Here is a 14,657-nt window from a genome sequence, read left to right as displayed (position 1 = left end):
GAGATTACTTCCAGGTCACAAGGAAAATCAGTGGCAGAACTGAAAACCAAATTCTTGAGTCGTAGTTTTCAGTGTTTCCAACACTGTTAGAAACAAGTGCTAAGTTTTCTTTATTCTCTCACTGGCAAAATAAAGAATGTATAGTCAGCTGGAAAGTAGGAGATCAAAAAGCACTTTCTGTGGTTTCCAGAGCACCGAATTCCTTTCACAGCCTTAAGTTTCTTGTATTATGTCATCTGGTTGTATAAATCAATCCATTGCTGATAAACACAAACTCCTATTAGTCCTTGGATCAACTTGCCTTTTATTATGAGTTTAGTTGTAGAAATCAGTCTTTTGCCAATAAACATAAATTTATATTAGTTCTAGGATCAACATTTTGAGAGGGGATAAAGTAGGGATTGTCTAAGTGTTTTTAAAGGAATGTTGGTCTAAAATAGCCGGTAGAATAAAAATATATTGTACAAACTAAAATAGGGCAAAAGAGCTAAAATGTAGTACATGCACCAAAATAACTAGCAGTTCACATGAGTCCAAGTGCTAAATATGTAATTATATTTCCCATTTCCTTATATGTACAAGGCATGTTTTAATTTTTAAATCCCACATTTTACTCCTTTTATTGTTTCCAGAGGGGGGAAAAATGTAGAACAGCCATTGAGTCTAACATGAGAGTTTTGAGGTTGCCATTTTAGTTCACCAATTGATGTTGTATTCCAGTAGGTAGAAATGGCTGTTTATTGATTGTAGATGGTTTGTGTCTCTAAATAGAAAATGATGGTGAGTTGAGTTTGATTTATTATTGTCTACCCAACCAACTCCCTTCTGCAACATCTTCTAATCCATTGGTACTTGTGAAAAAACCTCTCAATATCCCCAAGAATGACTTAACAAACATTCCATGTAGTTGTGGTCATCATTTCGGTGTTTGCTACTGTTACGAGTGATTGTTGTACACCCTACAGCAGTTAGGAAAAGAGGGTTTCTGGGCCCCCTCTGATCGGTGTTAGTGCTTGTTTGCTCCTTCTTGAACATCTAGGCCTATATCTGCACCTTGAACATCTAGGCCTGTATCTGCACCAACCCTTTTTATTTTTTTTAATTTATTTTTATTTTTTTTTAAAGATTTTATTTATTTATTTGACAGAGAGAGATCACAAGTAGGCAGAGAGGCAGGCAGAGAGAGAGAGAGAGGAGGAAGCAGGCTCCCTGCTGAGCAGAGAGCCTGATGCGGGACTCGATCCCAGGACCCTGAGATCATGACCTGAGCCGAAGGCAGCGGCTTAACCCACTGAGCCACCCAGGCGCCCTGCACCAACCCTTTTTATACTTGGTGTTCTCTTTGCCTGGGATGTTTTCCCTCCACATTCCACATGGTTTTTTTCCTCATCTCTTTTGCATGTCTGCTCAGTTGTTGCCTTGTCAAATTATTCTATAAAGGAGCTAAACTGTACCATTTGAGAGTTTTCAGCAAAGGAGGATCCTAATCTGACTGATGTACTGAAAGTGTTGCTGTGTCTGCGGAGACGGGAACAAGCTTCCGGATGAAGCAGCTGGCGGTGATGGCAGCGGCCTAGGCTGGAGATAGCTGTGACTCAGATCAGGTGGTTGTGCTGTGGTGAGAAGTGGTTGGACTAAAGATCCCTCCTGCAGGTAGGATCGATAGGATTTGCCGCCACTTTGAATGCAGGAGAAGCAAGAAAGAGAGGAGTCAAGGATGCTTCTGAGGTTCTTGGCCTGAGGGATTGAAAGAATGGAATTGCCATTTACTAAAATGAAGACTATCAGAGGAAGGCAATCAGGAGTTTGGTTTCATTCGTGGTGGTTGGATAAAGGAAACAAGGAAAGGTCTGGGCAGAGATAGAACATTTGGGAATCGTTAGCCTATAAATGGTATTGAAAATCTTGCGCCTAGATGAGATCACCTGGGAAATGTCAGGAAAGGGAGAGAGGAGGCTGAGCTGTGGTGGTGTTCAGAGGCTGGGGCGGCCGTAAGGAGGGCTAGTGAAGTCAAGTCAAACCAAGAGAGAGTGGGATCCTGGAAACCAAGGGGAGAATGTTCCAGGAAAGGAGAAATAATCCGCTATGTCAAAACACTACTGAGAGAACAAGTAATAAAATGAGCACTGAGAAGTGACTGTTGGATTTGGCTGTGGGGAGGTCATTGGTGACCTTGATAAGCTGCTGGGGTTGACTGGTGGCTGACAGGAGAAGGTGCCAGAGAGAATAGTAAAAGAAGAAATAAAGACCAGTTCTTTAGAAGAGGTTGTATTGTGAAGTAGAACAGAGAAATGAGATGGGACCTGATGAAAGGTAGGAAATTGAGAAAGACTTTTTATTTTATTAAAAAAATATTTTTTTGGTAAAGGCTTTTTAAATGATGTTTGCATACTGATGGAGTGAGTGAGTAAAGGGAAAAATTGATTATATAGGAGGAAGAGTGGGGACAGTGGTTGGGAATTGTCTTCTTTGATGAATGTCCCTTCCTCTGTAGCACTGTACCAGTACTCAGGGAAGACCCCTCTGTTCTTCCTGTACCCCCCAACTTCCCACTGGGCTGGATGCCCCTCTCATAAGCTCCCATATCATTCTGTAGTGCTTTATGTTCCTATAGTCACCTCTTTTAGTCTATGAGCCCCATACTTGGGTCCAAAGAATCACACTCAATAGACAGTGTTAGTTGTAGAGTCCTCTCGGAGCTTCACAAAACGCCCAAACCATACTTTTCTAGTAATCTTGGACTGTAATAGAATGTGAGAATTTTATTAGGCTCTTTCACAAGCCTTCTCTTCCCCCCTGCCATGGTGAGCTGTTTGTAGATCCCTAGGTGGCTCCTGACTAATCTTTCAAGTAGCCCACACGTGTTGGCGTGCCCAGGTCCTGTGATTCCTCCTGTTTCTTACCACGGGCATTTCTCGTGGCCCAGTGGCTTCTGTGAGTTGCCTCAGTGTTGAGTCTGTCCATTCACTGCTCTCATTTCTGCTTTTCATGTCATGGGGTTAGGCTTGTGGCATTGAGGAAGTGCTCTGTCCTTAGCCAGAGGTCGATGCAAGTTGAAAGATGTTGTGAGCAGTCAAACAACGAACGTCCGTGCAGATGGTAGTTACCAGTTTTATCTTTTGAGCTCAAGGTTTATATTTCTCTTTGCTTTTTTGGGGTTTTAGGTCGGAGTTTAAAAATGGCGGCCAGTTGTTAGGGTATTTGTAGAAAGGCGTGGTGATGGGTGTGGAATCTTCTCTAAGAGGTGTGTAGGTATGCTTATGTGCCTTTGTTCACCAAGCCAGAAAAAAATATTTGTAAATGCTGGCTGTGTTGAAGCATGTGTTGTAGGAGTTTGGGGTGCTTGTTATTTTTTTAAGGGGAGAAGGCAGTGGAGTTACTGGGAGCTCTTCAGTGTTCCCCAAATATAAAAATGATAGAGATCCACTCTTTACAATAGTTCTGGATCATCCCTGAAGTTCTTTGTTCAAAAAGCATGTCCTAGGGAAACCCAGGGTGTCAGAATCCCAAGCTGAACTGCAGGCTTGGCTGTGAGAGAGGTTGGAAGGCCCAGGACCCCACCAGCTCTGCAACCTGCTCTGTGGCCTTTGCAGAGGTTCTTTGGAACCCCTGGGTGTGTGATGGCCCAACCGGAAGGCCCCTTCTCTACACTCTGACCAAGGTTTTTTAAAAGCAATGTGATGCCTTAGCCATGCCCAGCATAAACAAAACAAAACAAAACAAAACAAAACAAAACAAAACAACAAAAAAACCTTGATGATTTGCCATCATAGTAAAATGAGAGGAAGATTTTTTTCTTTCACATGAGTTTTTTTTTTTCCTCTTTAAAAAGAACATAGAAGTGGGGCGCCTGGGTGGCTCAGCGGGTTAAATCCTCTGCCTTCGGCTCAGGTCATGATCCCAGAGTTCTGGGATCGAGCCCCGCATCGGGCTCTCTGCTCAGCGGGGAGCCTGCTTCCTGCTCTCTCTCTCTCTCTGCCTGCCTCTCCGCCTACTTGTGATTTCTGTCAAATAAATAAATAAAATATTTAAAAAAAAAAAAAAAAAAAAAAAAAAGAACATAGAAGTTATTATTTAGGCTTAAATGTTTTAAATCTCTAAACCTCTGTACATCTTTTCTATGGAGACTAGTTCATAGAATTACTGAAAAATATTAGTTGGTGATAGTGATGTTAATAGATTGTTCAAGAAATTAGAATCTTATTTGGGATACCTACTGATAGACTGCTTTCTCTGGGCAGAAGTTTGACCTTTGTATGTACTTCCAGACACACTGTAAAGGATAGTGAGATACGTCAGTTGCCTGTGGGTTATAAATCTTATGCTCTGAGTGCTTTAGTAAAAAAGAAATGAATCAAAGGGAGAGGTCTGTCTCTATTGCTTAGATTAAAAAAAAAATCATGCATTCATGTATTCTTTTTACACTTAGAAAAACCAAAAAGGTAATGTGACATTATAATTTTATTGCCCATTGAAAATGCAGATTTAAAAATTCTAATTATGCTTTTAGTAGCTAATAATTCAAGAATTCTTTTTGATCTTTCCCTGCTTTCCAACCTTCTTTTCTTGCTAATGTTAGGAAACCCAAATTGAAAATGCCTCCAGTTTGAACAGGTTGAACTTGTGGCCTTGGCTATAATTGTCACTTCACAATCAATTTCTTATTTTAATCTTATTATTATACCTTTTGTCCTACAGACTGGTGAATTTTCAGCTCGTTTCCTTTTGAAGTTGCCAGTGGATTTCAGCAATATTCCCACATACCTTCTCAAGGTAAAAATACATGCTCTCACATATGAGCTTTTAAATGTAATTATTTAAATGTAAATGAGCTTTTAAAGTAATTTAACTTCGAATATTTGTATGATTGGCTTGCCAGCATCTCTTTCAGGCAATGAATTTATTGAGAGTATTTATTATATGAAGATTCACTGAATTTGTTATTGAAAAATGAAAATAGTAGTCCTACAAGTAATTTCAAAACGAATTTTCCTTGTAAGGTAAAATCAGTGTAAGTAAACTAAATTTGGGGGAAAGTCACTATTAGTAATCTTACTGGGAGGAAAGACTCTTGTGGAAATTACATAATAGGCATTCTGTCTCCTGTGCTAAAGGGCATCTCGTTTTCCTTATTTGTATCAGCAGTTCATCTCCGGCGCCTTCGCAGCTGGTCTGTTGAGAATCTCTGTTCGGACCGGTGTGTATGGCGCTGTTTGAAATGTGATGCAGGCAAGCTGTGGCTGGGAGAGCAGCCACCTTGGGGCGGGGTGGGAAGATGCTCTGCACAGAGGAGGCACATTCCAGGTAACTAGGCTCCAGTTAGTGTGAAGGAAAACCACGTGGACCAGGGAGCAGGTTCTGAACGTGAGGCCTGGGACCATCACAAATGAGGTTTTTGGTTGTGATTTAAGCTACGGCTGGCTGTCTTCTGCCCCGTATTTCAACCCGTAGTCCTATAGCTTTAGTCTAATGTAAGAAAAGTTTCTGCCTTCCTAATTTGATGTTGTTCAGAGTGTCAGTGGTATTTATAACAGTCTAGAGAGAAGATAGAAACCTCGTACGAGGGCGCCTGGGTGGCTCAGTGGGTTAAGCCTCTGCCTTCCACTCAGGTGATGATCTCAGGGTCCTGGGATCGAGCCCTGCATCATGCTCTCTGCTCATTGGGGAGCCTGCTTCCCCCCCCCCCACGCCTGCCTCTCTGCCTACTTGGTGATCTCTGTCTGTCAAATAAACAAATAAAATCTTAAAAAAAAAGAAACCTCATACAAGTTTTCCTGTATGTTGTAGTAGTTACACATAATATTAGATACTAATCTTATTTTTTTTTTAAGATTTTATCTATTTGTTTGAGAGAGAGAGAGAGAATGAGCAGGGAGATGGCAGAGGGAGAGGGAGAAGCAGACTCCCTGTTCGTTGAGCGGGGAGCCCAATGCAGGGCTCCATCCTGGGACCTCAGGATCATGACTTGAGCCGAAAGCAGGCGTTCAACCAACTGAGCCACCCAGGCGCCCCAGATATTAATCCTGATAATGAATGGAAGTATGGTCTGGTGGAATATAAACTATGGACTGTAGAAGAGATCCGGGAACACTTTTTCTCATACATTCCACTGAAGGTGGGGAAATTGTTTTCTTTTCCCTTAAGTAAAACATGGGATTTTGTGCCTCATTAAACTTTCATTTTTAGTTTCTGGTTGACTAGTTTTCCACTCCGTATCCAAGGGTTATGAAGTGCAAGTGAGAATGGAAGTCAGCAATTTATGTTAGTTTCTCCACCCTCCTGTTGTGGAAAATATACATATGAGATCTGTGATTAACAAGCATAATTAATTTGGTTTTAGCAATTATTATGCTCTATTAGAGTGGCAAGCAGTCTCCTTGGTAACCCTTAGATCGCAGACTCATTGACCTCCGTGTATTCCAGTTAAAACTCAATTTCAGTTCATTTAAAACCAAATTCAGTAGTATATAAAAGTACATTGTTTGTATAATCACTTTAATCCATAAATTTACAGTTACAGTATCTTTGTTTTGATTCATTGGGCCTTAGCAGTTTGAACGGTTTGTCTTATTTGAACCTGCCTCTGCTCATTTTCTTGAAGGTCAAAGGAAAAAAAATCCTTCTTGGATTATAATCTAATTTTTTTCTCTTCAAATTCAAATTTCCATATTTTCTGTCCTAAGAGTTCTAACTTTATGTTATTATGTCCTTACTCTCCTTGCCGGTCAGACAGGAAAAAAAGTGGAACCTATTTGGCAAAATAGGAAAGTGTCCTCTCCCCCCACACCCCAAAGTACGACGAAATGGCATTTCTACTCTAGGCAAAATGCCTACATTGCAGCACGGATGTCTTTCTGCACCTTTAGTCTGTGCAGAGAGAGTAAAGCAACAAGACAGACAGACAAACAAAAAAAGAAAGAAACTGTTGTATAGCACAAAACAACCAGGAAAAAAAATACCTGCATCCCTGAAGGAATCCAGAATACTTGTTGAAAATTTTAAGATCTAAGTTCCTAAAGTTGGTCGTATCATAACCATTTAACATTTGGCTGTACTACTCTGAAAACCAAGTTTGCCTTAGGAGCTAGTTTACATATTATTAACATGTGGATGCTTCTAATCTGATTATCAGGCTGCTGTGGATAGTCTCAGTCCCAGAATAAACTCTTCAGATTCCTAGGATGAGGACACTGTTTGCCAGTTTCAGTGTAGTTTTACGTTGCCTTCCCAAAGAAATCAAAGGTGAAGTAGAATAGCAGGGAGTTTGACTGCATCCTGATTTGCTACAGTGATGTCATTATGCCACCGTGAAGCCACTCACAAGTTTACATTTCCAAACATACGTCTTTTATCCACTAATAGAATTTTTTGATGTTAGAATGACAAAGTCACTTAGTATTCAGTAATAGGATCTTGCTTAATACTACGCTTTAGGCATATATGATTCTTACATGGGATGGAGTGAGTTTATTCTGAAAATAGGTCCTGACTTCAGTGTCTAAATTTTATTCTTAGACAAGGTAAGTCAGTAGGTTAGATAAATCATTTACGTAAGAACTCAGTCAGTAAAACAAAAAAATAACTTCTGTATCAGTTAGGATTCTTTATTTGTGGGTGGTAGAAATCCAGCACAAACTACTCTAAATGAAATGGAAAATGTAGCTCAAATCCTCTATTTCCATAGTCCATATAGCAGGAAACGGTTCCCATGTTGAACGGTCTACAGATAGGCATAGATCAGCTTTCCCGGGTCTGTCCCACTTGGGCCAGGTCCGCATCCTTGCCCTTCTCAACTGGTAGGTTCATGTTGAGAAGTTGTGATCCCCAGGATAAAGGGGGGGATTATTGAAAGGGCAAAAGTGTAAGATTCACTACAGTTACTAAAGCAGAGAAAGATTGTTTTTTCTTAAAGAACTAGTCATGAGGCTGAATCATATGTCATTAGAAGATGCTGCCCTTGATTTTCTTGATTTTCTTCCTTGGCTCTTCAGGATGTGGTGAAAATTGACTTATATATATTCTTGTCTTTATTCTTATTCTGAGAATTATTAAACCTGAGTATATGATGCTGGGAAAGCCTTTTTTTTTTAACTTCAGGAAAAACATACTCTGTAGTGAGATAACTAAGGAAAAGTTCTAGTTGTCTACTAAAATTTATCATCTGAGCAACAAGTACTCAGAAACTCAGAATATAGTGTTTTGGGGAGAGGAATAACTTAATTTGTAAACGTGGTATGTATGTGATTTAGCCTCTTAAAATAATAAGCCAGTTTATTCAGAATATAGTCAAAATTTTATAGTTAGGACCCCTGTTGGTAGCATCATACAGAAATATCCAGGAAAATTGCAGGGTCTCACTGCACAAGAGGGCAAAATAGTAATCATTTCCTGCTGATAGTAGATGCCACAAACATAACCTTTAAAAAATATCAGTGCTAATAACTTTTATTTGTTTGATAAAACCATATTGTTTATGTAATTGTCTTGGTCCAACTGCTCTAACAAAAAACACACCATAGACTGGGCGGCTTAAACAACACATGTTTATTTCCCACATTTCTGAAAGCTGGGACGTCTCAGATCGTGTCACCAGTGGATTCACTGGTGTGACTAGGTTGTAGACAGCCATTTCCTTGCTGTATCCTCATGTGGCCAAGAGAGAGAGCTTCTCTCTCAAATCTCTTCTTAAAATGCTGCCAGTCCTATCATGAGGGCTCCAGTCACAAGACCTGGTTACTTCCCAAAGGCCCCTCCTTCAAATACTGTCGCCTTGGGGATTAAGGATCATAATATACATTCTGGGGGGATATTAAGATTTTATTTATTTGAGAGAGTGAAAAAGAGTACAAGGTGGGAGAGGGGCACAGGGAGAGGCAGGCTCTCTGCTGAGCAAGAAACCCAATGTGGGGCTCGATCCCAGGACCCTGAGATCATGACCTGAGCCGAAGGCAGGCGCTTAACTGAGTCACCCAGGCACCCCTAAAAATTCATTTATAGAAGTAATCGAGGGTGCCTGGGTGGCTCAGTGGGTTAAGCCGCTGCCTTCGGCTCAGGTCATGATCTCAGGGTCCTGGGATTGAGCCCTGCATTGGGCTCTCTGCTCAGCAGGGAGCCTGCTTCCCATCCTCTCTCTCTGCCTGCCTCTCTGCCTACTTGTGATCTCTCTCTGTCAAATAAATAAATAAATAATCTTAAAAAAAAAAAAAAAGTATTCTGATAGTTGCTATCATGTCCTCACACTTGGTACCATGGCACCCTAGCCCAGTCCAGAGGTAGGACCGTTACTAGTTTACTATGACTGAAGAACTTGGACTTCTAGTTTCTACGGGAATCTTCTTGGCATCATTTCATTTCATGTGGTCTGAAGGACCACTGGCTGCAGGTTAGTCCCCCTGTGGTGTCTGAATCATGACACAGTATGGAAGTGAATTGAAAGTGAAAAAGCTTAAGTTGGCCATCTGGGTCAGGAGGTGAGGTTCTCAGCCTTCTCATCCTTCCTCAGAAGCCGCCGTGGCTACACTGGTCAGGCAGGGCACACTCAGGGCAGGGTCGTGGCACACAGGTCCTTGTGTCAAACAGAGGCAGAAGACAGGAATTAAGGTCCAGTTATCCGGATAGGTTCAGGGGCCCAGGACAGGCAGAGTGTGTCAGGGAGATATCCAGAGTGGAATCATACATGGCCTAAGAAGGTCATTAACCTGGATGAGCACATCTAAGACGACTTGGTGCTGAGGTTATCCTGTGTAGGAGCTGCCTCCCAGGTTACACGGGCGTTGACTGCCGCAGCTACTCAGAGGGACGGGAGGGTCAGGAGAGAGGGCATCTGGCTGGATGACCTAGGGCAGGAGGTGGGGAGAGCTGCAGGGAGCCAGCAGCCAGGAGCTTCAGCTAGAGCAGCCGCTGCTCCACACCTGCCCAGCTGCGGCCCACGTGACAATAGGGGCCTCGTGGTGCCACGTTTGCAGATGTCACTTAAGGGAGCCTGCAATCTCAGGGTTTTTTTCATATGAAAAGATGGCTGCTTTTGAAGAGATGGCCATGGGTACCTATTTTTTTATAACTCTGCTGGCCAAACAATGCCCCCATGTGCTGGCCAGGGCAGCCTGGTAAGTCAGGTGGGCTGCAGAAGGGTGTTCTGAAGACTGTCTCAGGCAGGTAAGGTACAACTCCCCCCAGCCCAGGGTGGATACTGATGGCTGGGCTATGAGACCAGTTGGGTGGGTTGACTCTGCATTTTGCCTTCCGATGTGCAGATGCTGATTTGGAACCGGAGAACCATTCTGTATTTGTCAGTGTTCTCAGGAGCAACAGAAAAAAATCAATCTATAAAAGAGGAGATTTCTTACAATACTGATTGCCAAGGTTATGGCAGCTGAGAAGTCCACAGTGTGCCATCCGCAGGCTAGAGAACCAGGACAGGCCTGAGAACTGGGGGAGGTGAGGAGGCACTGGTGTAAGGCATGGAGTGTGAAGGCCAGAGAACCTGGAGTTCTGTTGTTCAGGGGCAGAGAAAACAGACTTCCTGGCTCAAGGGAGGAGAAGGAAAAAGGTGGAAGAGGAGGGGGGCGGAGAGAATTCGTCCTCAACCTTTTTGTTCTGTTTGGGCCCTCAAGGAGTGGTTGATGCCCATCCCCACTGGTGATTTTCTTTTCTCAGTCTGGGGATTCAAATACTAATCTCTTCCTGAAATACCCTCAAAGGAACAACCAGAGATCACGTTTTACCAGCTAGCTGGGCGTTGCTTAGTCCTGACAAGTTGAAACAAAGCTAACCACCACATACACATTCTGTTCATAAGGCTGGTGAATTCATGGCTGGAGCCACTAACTGAAACACAGCTCATGTATAATTTCATGCAGAAAGCAGCTCAGGCCTAGATTTTTGGGTGTTCTAGGACATAGAAAGTATATTTTAAAATTTTCTCCTGAGGTGTGTATTGTGTTTTCCTTTGGGAGGTATGACACCCCAGAATTCTGTTACATGTTTATTGGCTACTTTTCCACCTTGATTGCTGTCGTATTAAGGGATAGAGATTCATATGAAGTGGCTTGGTCCCTGAGATTATTTTAGGAGTCTGTGGAACCAAAGTAAATTTGGGGAGATTGCATCTGTTCTGCATGGTGTTGTCTGGGGGGAACCTGTAACAGTCAGCCACAAGTGCCAAGGGTGCTGGGTTCCATTTAACTCTGGACGATGCCCATTAATTTTCATCAGTGGTTCGAGTGTTGGGCTGCACTGATACCCTGGCCCTGCCTCGGGTCAATGAAATTGGGATCTTTGGCAATAAAAGCCCAAATAGTCTGATATTTTAAAAGTTCCCCAGGTAATTCTGATGTGCACCTGGGGTTAAGAACTGCTGCTCTAAGTAGAAGCTATGGATTTCTGCTTTGGCTCTATAAACTTGGATGTAAATGGATTTATTGGCACAGTGATGGCATGACTGCAACCGCTCTAGCACCTCCAGCCTCATTTATTAAGGGGCTGCAGTGCTGAGCTTAGAAGGGTGGGAGTGGGGAAAGGGACTATTGGTATTGAATACATACTGTTTGTAGGAACCGGACTGGATGCTTTGTATACGTTATTTCCTTCAATATTCTCAATAGCTCTGCAATGTAATTTTTTCCCTCCGTGTTTTTAGAGGAGGACTCTGGAGGCACCATGATGTAAGGGATCCAGGTAGCAATTTGTGGAGCTGGGATTTGGAGGCAGATTCCTTGGCTCAAAAGCCAGTGTGGTCTTTCCAGCACATCACACCACAGCGGGAAACACTCTGTATTGCTCGATTAGAATCTAGAGTGGGAGGCTAGGGCTCCTTAGATCTGTCCTGAAATAGAAAGAAGAAACAAGATTGAGGAAGGACATTCAAGTGAGAGCTGCAGTGATCCGTTTTCCAAGGCAAATCTGTCCAGAGTGTTTTTCAGAGGTGACGTGGTGATGTGCTCTGGGAGCCCTGCAATGGGTAGGACAAAGGAGGAAGATGACATGGATGTCAAGAAGGTGGTCAGAACGGAATCAAGGGGGTGACAGTGGCAAAGAGGTAAAGGCAATGCGGGGGAGCTGAAGACGGCCTTTTGTGGTGTGTAATTCTCAGTCAGGATGGCTGGAAACGTGAAGGGATGCCGAAACTCCCTGCCACTGTGGGAGAGCTAATTGTGTTCAAACATGAGTCATTTTGTTTTAACCGGAGCGAGGAGGTCGGTTCGACTCGGAAACGGGGATGGCGCTGGGGCAGTTAGAGGCTGAGAAGTTAGTGTGGGGGCAGACATGGGATCCAGACCCTTCTCGTCTTTCCATGACTTACACTGTAGAGTGATGTTGGGGGAGAATCTTAGTGTGACCCAGTGGATGACAGAAGGAGAACCTTGGACTGAGGTAGCTCCAAAATCCCCCTTCTCTCCGCCACAGTATTTTTAGCTGTTTATAACTGCAACAGAGTGTACAGAACAGGCTTGTTTTCATCCTTCCTATCTGTCGGTCTGCCTTTGTATGTATATAAGTATCTAATCATCCATCCATCCATCCATCCATCTCCTAACCCTGACCCTGACCCTGACCATAATTGCTTGACTTGGTGCTTCATTGCAGTACTACTGTGTAGAAGTATCGATTTTGATGTATTGATGTTGGATTTAAAGCGATCCTGTAATCTGTTGAGGATTAGACAGGCAAAAAAGAAAAAAAGAAAGAAAAAAAAAGGAATATAAGGATAATTGTAGGCCTTTAAAAATGTACAGATTGTTATGGGTTGGAATGGTTAGAGAAGCCTTTGTGACCAAGTTTAGGCAAAAACTAGACCCCTAAAGAGGCATAGCTTTTGAAGACTGGAAAAGGAAGAGGGACAGCTAAGGTGTGGCCGTTTGAGTAATTCGTGGTGGGACTGTAGGCGTACTGGATTCAGGGCGCAGGGAGTAATCTAGACTGGAAAAGAAATTTCTTGCAGAGAATAATGAGAGAGAAAGCTGGAAAGATGAGTTGGAAAGATCTTGAGTGCTTGGAGAATGATTTCAGACTTCATTAAGCAGGTAGTCTTAATCTCTTCACACCTGGATTATCATGTTAATAGTTTCCTATTTCATTTCCTTGGCTTCCCGCCCTCCCTTGTCCAATTTCTCTGCACTATAACTGCTAGAGTAGTCTCCTTTAATCTTCTCTTGAAACATATAATGGTTTCTTCTTGGATCCCGCTTCCAGAGCCTACGTATCCATGCATGCAGTGCTGTTTTCTACTGTTCCCCAACCTGTGCTAGTGATCTGAAATGGGCAGTTGTCCTCATTGTCCCGCCAATACTGTGAGAATTCCCAGTGCTGTCACTTTGCTTAGGTTCCCCCTCACAGCTCTGAAACCCCTACTCTTTAATCTTTTCCTAGAGAATTTACTTACTTGACATAAGAATGTAGTGAAGCCCAAAGAAGTGCCAGTTACTTTCCCAAGACCATTAAGTATTTACTTGGAGCTGTTGACAGAATATCTAGTCTTAATTACTGGCCTGGGACCAGAGAGGAGCTAAGTGGTGAAAGTGGAGAAGAAGGGGATCATGAAACCCAAGTGAAGAAGTATTAAGTGTAATATACAGCTATTGGGAGAGCCAAGGCCTGAACTTGGAGGACCCAATGGAAGAGAGTTGTCATCTAGATAGAAGGACTTCAGGAGCACAGTTGTGTAAGCCAAAGATTTTAAAATTTTATTGAAGAGGGCAATGGTCAAATGCCATTGAATGAACAAGAATAGACTGGGGAGGGGAACATTTGACTTGGCTAGAGCCGTAGGGATGGTGAGAATAGGAAACATTTCTGTGTAATGGCCAGGGAGAGACCAGATTGTTGGTGTTCATGAGGACATAGGTGAGGAGAAAATGTACTCAGTGGGTATTTGACAAAATGAGTTGTGGAAATGGGATGGAATCTTGAAAAACTGAAATGATTAAATGAAATTGTTAAGAAGAACAATGGAGATGATAGCACACTGGCCAAAAAGAGTCACAGAGAAGGCTTTTCAAGAAATAGCTTTAATTCGTGACAGGCTTGAATATGATAATCTTCCTGGTGTTCCGTCTTTGAGAAGTTTAAAGGGACTGTTGCTGGGGAAACCCATTTCAAGTGTTCTGGTTCTTTCATATAGTCAGGGAAAAGAGGTAGTGATGTGTGTGTGACAGTCACATTTTGTGAGTTATCATCAAAGATTGAATTTTAGTAAATTTGCAGTTTTGAAATTTCTCATTCTTCTCACCTTCCCTTAGGAACGGGGGAAGATTTTGCGTTCTCTGAACCCAGAAAAAGAGAATTAGGCTGATGAATTTCCTTGGAATTTTTTTTTTTTTTTGATGAATTTTTGCATTGTCCTTTATTATTTGGAATTGTCTGGAAGTCCACTTAGTTTTTCATATTTGCTGGGAAGGAAACTGATAATCTTCCCCAAATATTCTCTTTATTTGACATCCAGCCCCTAGTTTGGGTGATATATATTGATTAAAGTCATTTCTCAGCACGCATAAGATAGCAAACATTAAAAAACTTTCTGATCCTGACAAATGACTATAAATTCGAGGACTGACCTCACAAAAATTTTTCTCTAAACCACAGATTAAATGATGCCTCAGATTTTGAGACCTTTAGTTTAGGGAATTTTTTGGATCCAAAAAAGTCACGCTTTTAGAAAT

General features: G+C 42.3%; 1 protein-coding gene across 3 annotated transcripts in view; it reads left to right on the top strand.

Moving 5' to 3' along the window:
- BABAM2 (BRISC and BRCA1 A complex member 2) overlaps positions 1 to 14,657 on the top strand; it is a 406,823-nt gene that overhangs the window by 140,867 nt on the left and 251,299 nt on the right. For all 3 annotated transcript variants that reach the window (XM_059188740.1, XM_059188742.1, XM_059188739.1), the window contains one exon: positions 4,699 to 4,773. In XM_059188740.1, the coding sequence (XP_059044723.1) occupies positions 4,699 to 4,773 (75 nt within the window). The remainder of the gene's footprint in view (positions 1 to 4,698; positions 4,774 to 14,657) is intronic.

The sequence above is a fragment of the Mustela lutreola genome, chromosome 9 (assembly GCF_030435805.1).
Source record: "Mustela lutreola isolate mMusLut2 chromosome 9, mMusLut2.pri, whole genome shotgun sequence".
NCBI classification, from domain to species: domain Eukaryota; kingdom Metazoa; phylum Chordata; class Mammalia; order Carnivora; family Mustelidae; genus Mustela; species Mustela lutreola.
The sequence above is the reverse complement of the archived record's forward strand: the minus strand, read 5'-3'. Positions and strand labels throughout refer to the sequence as shown.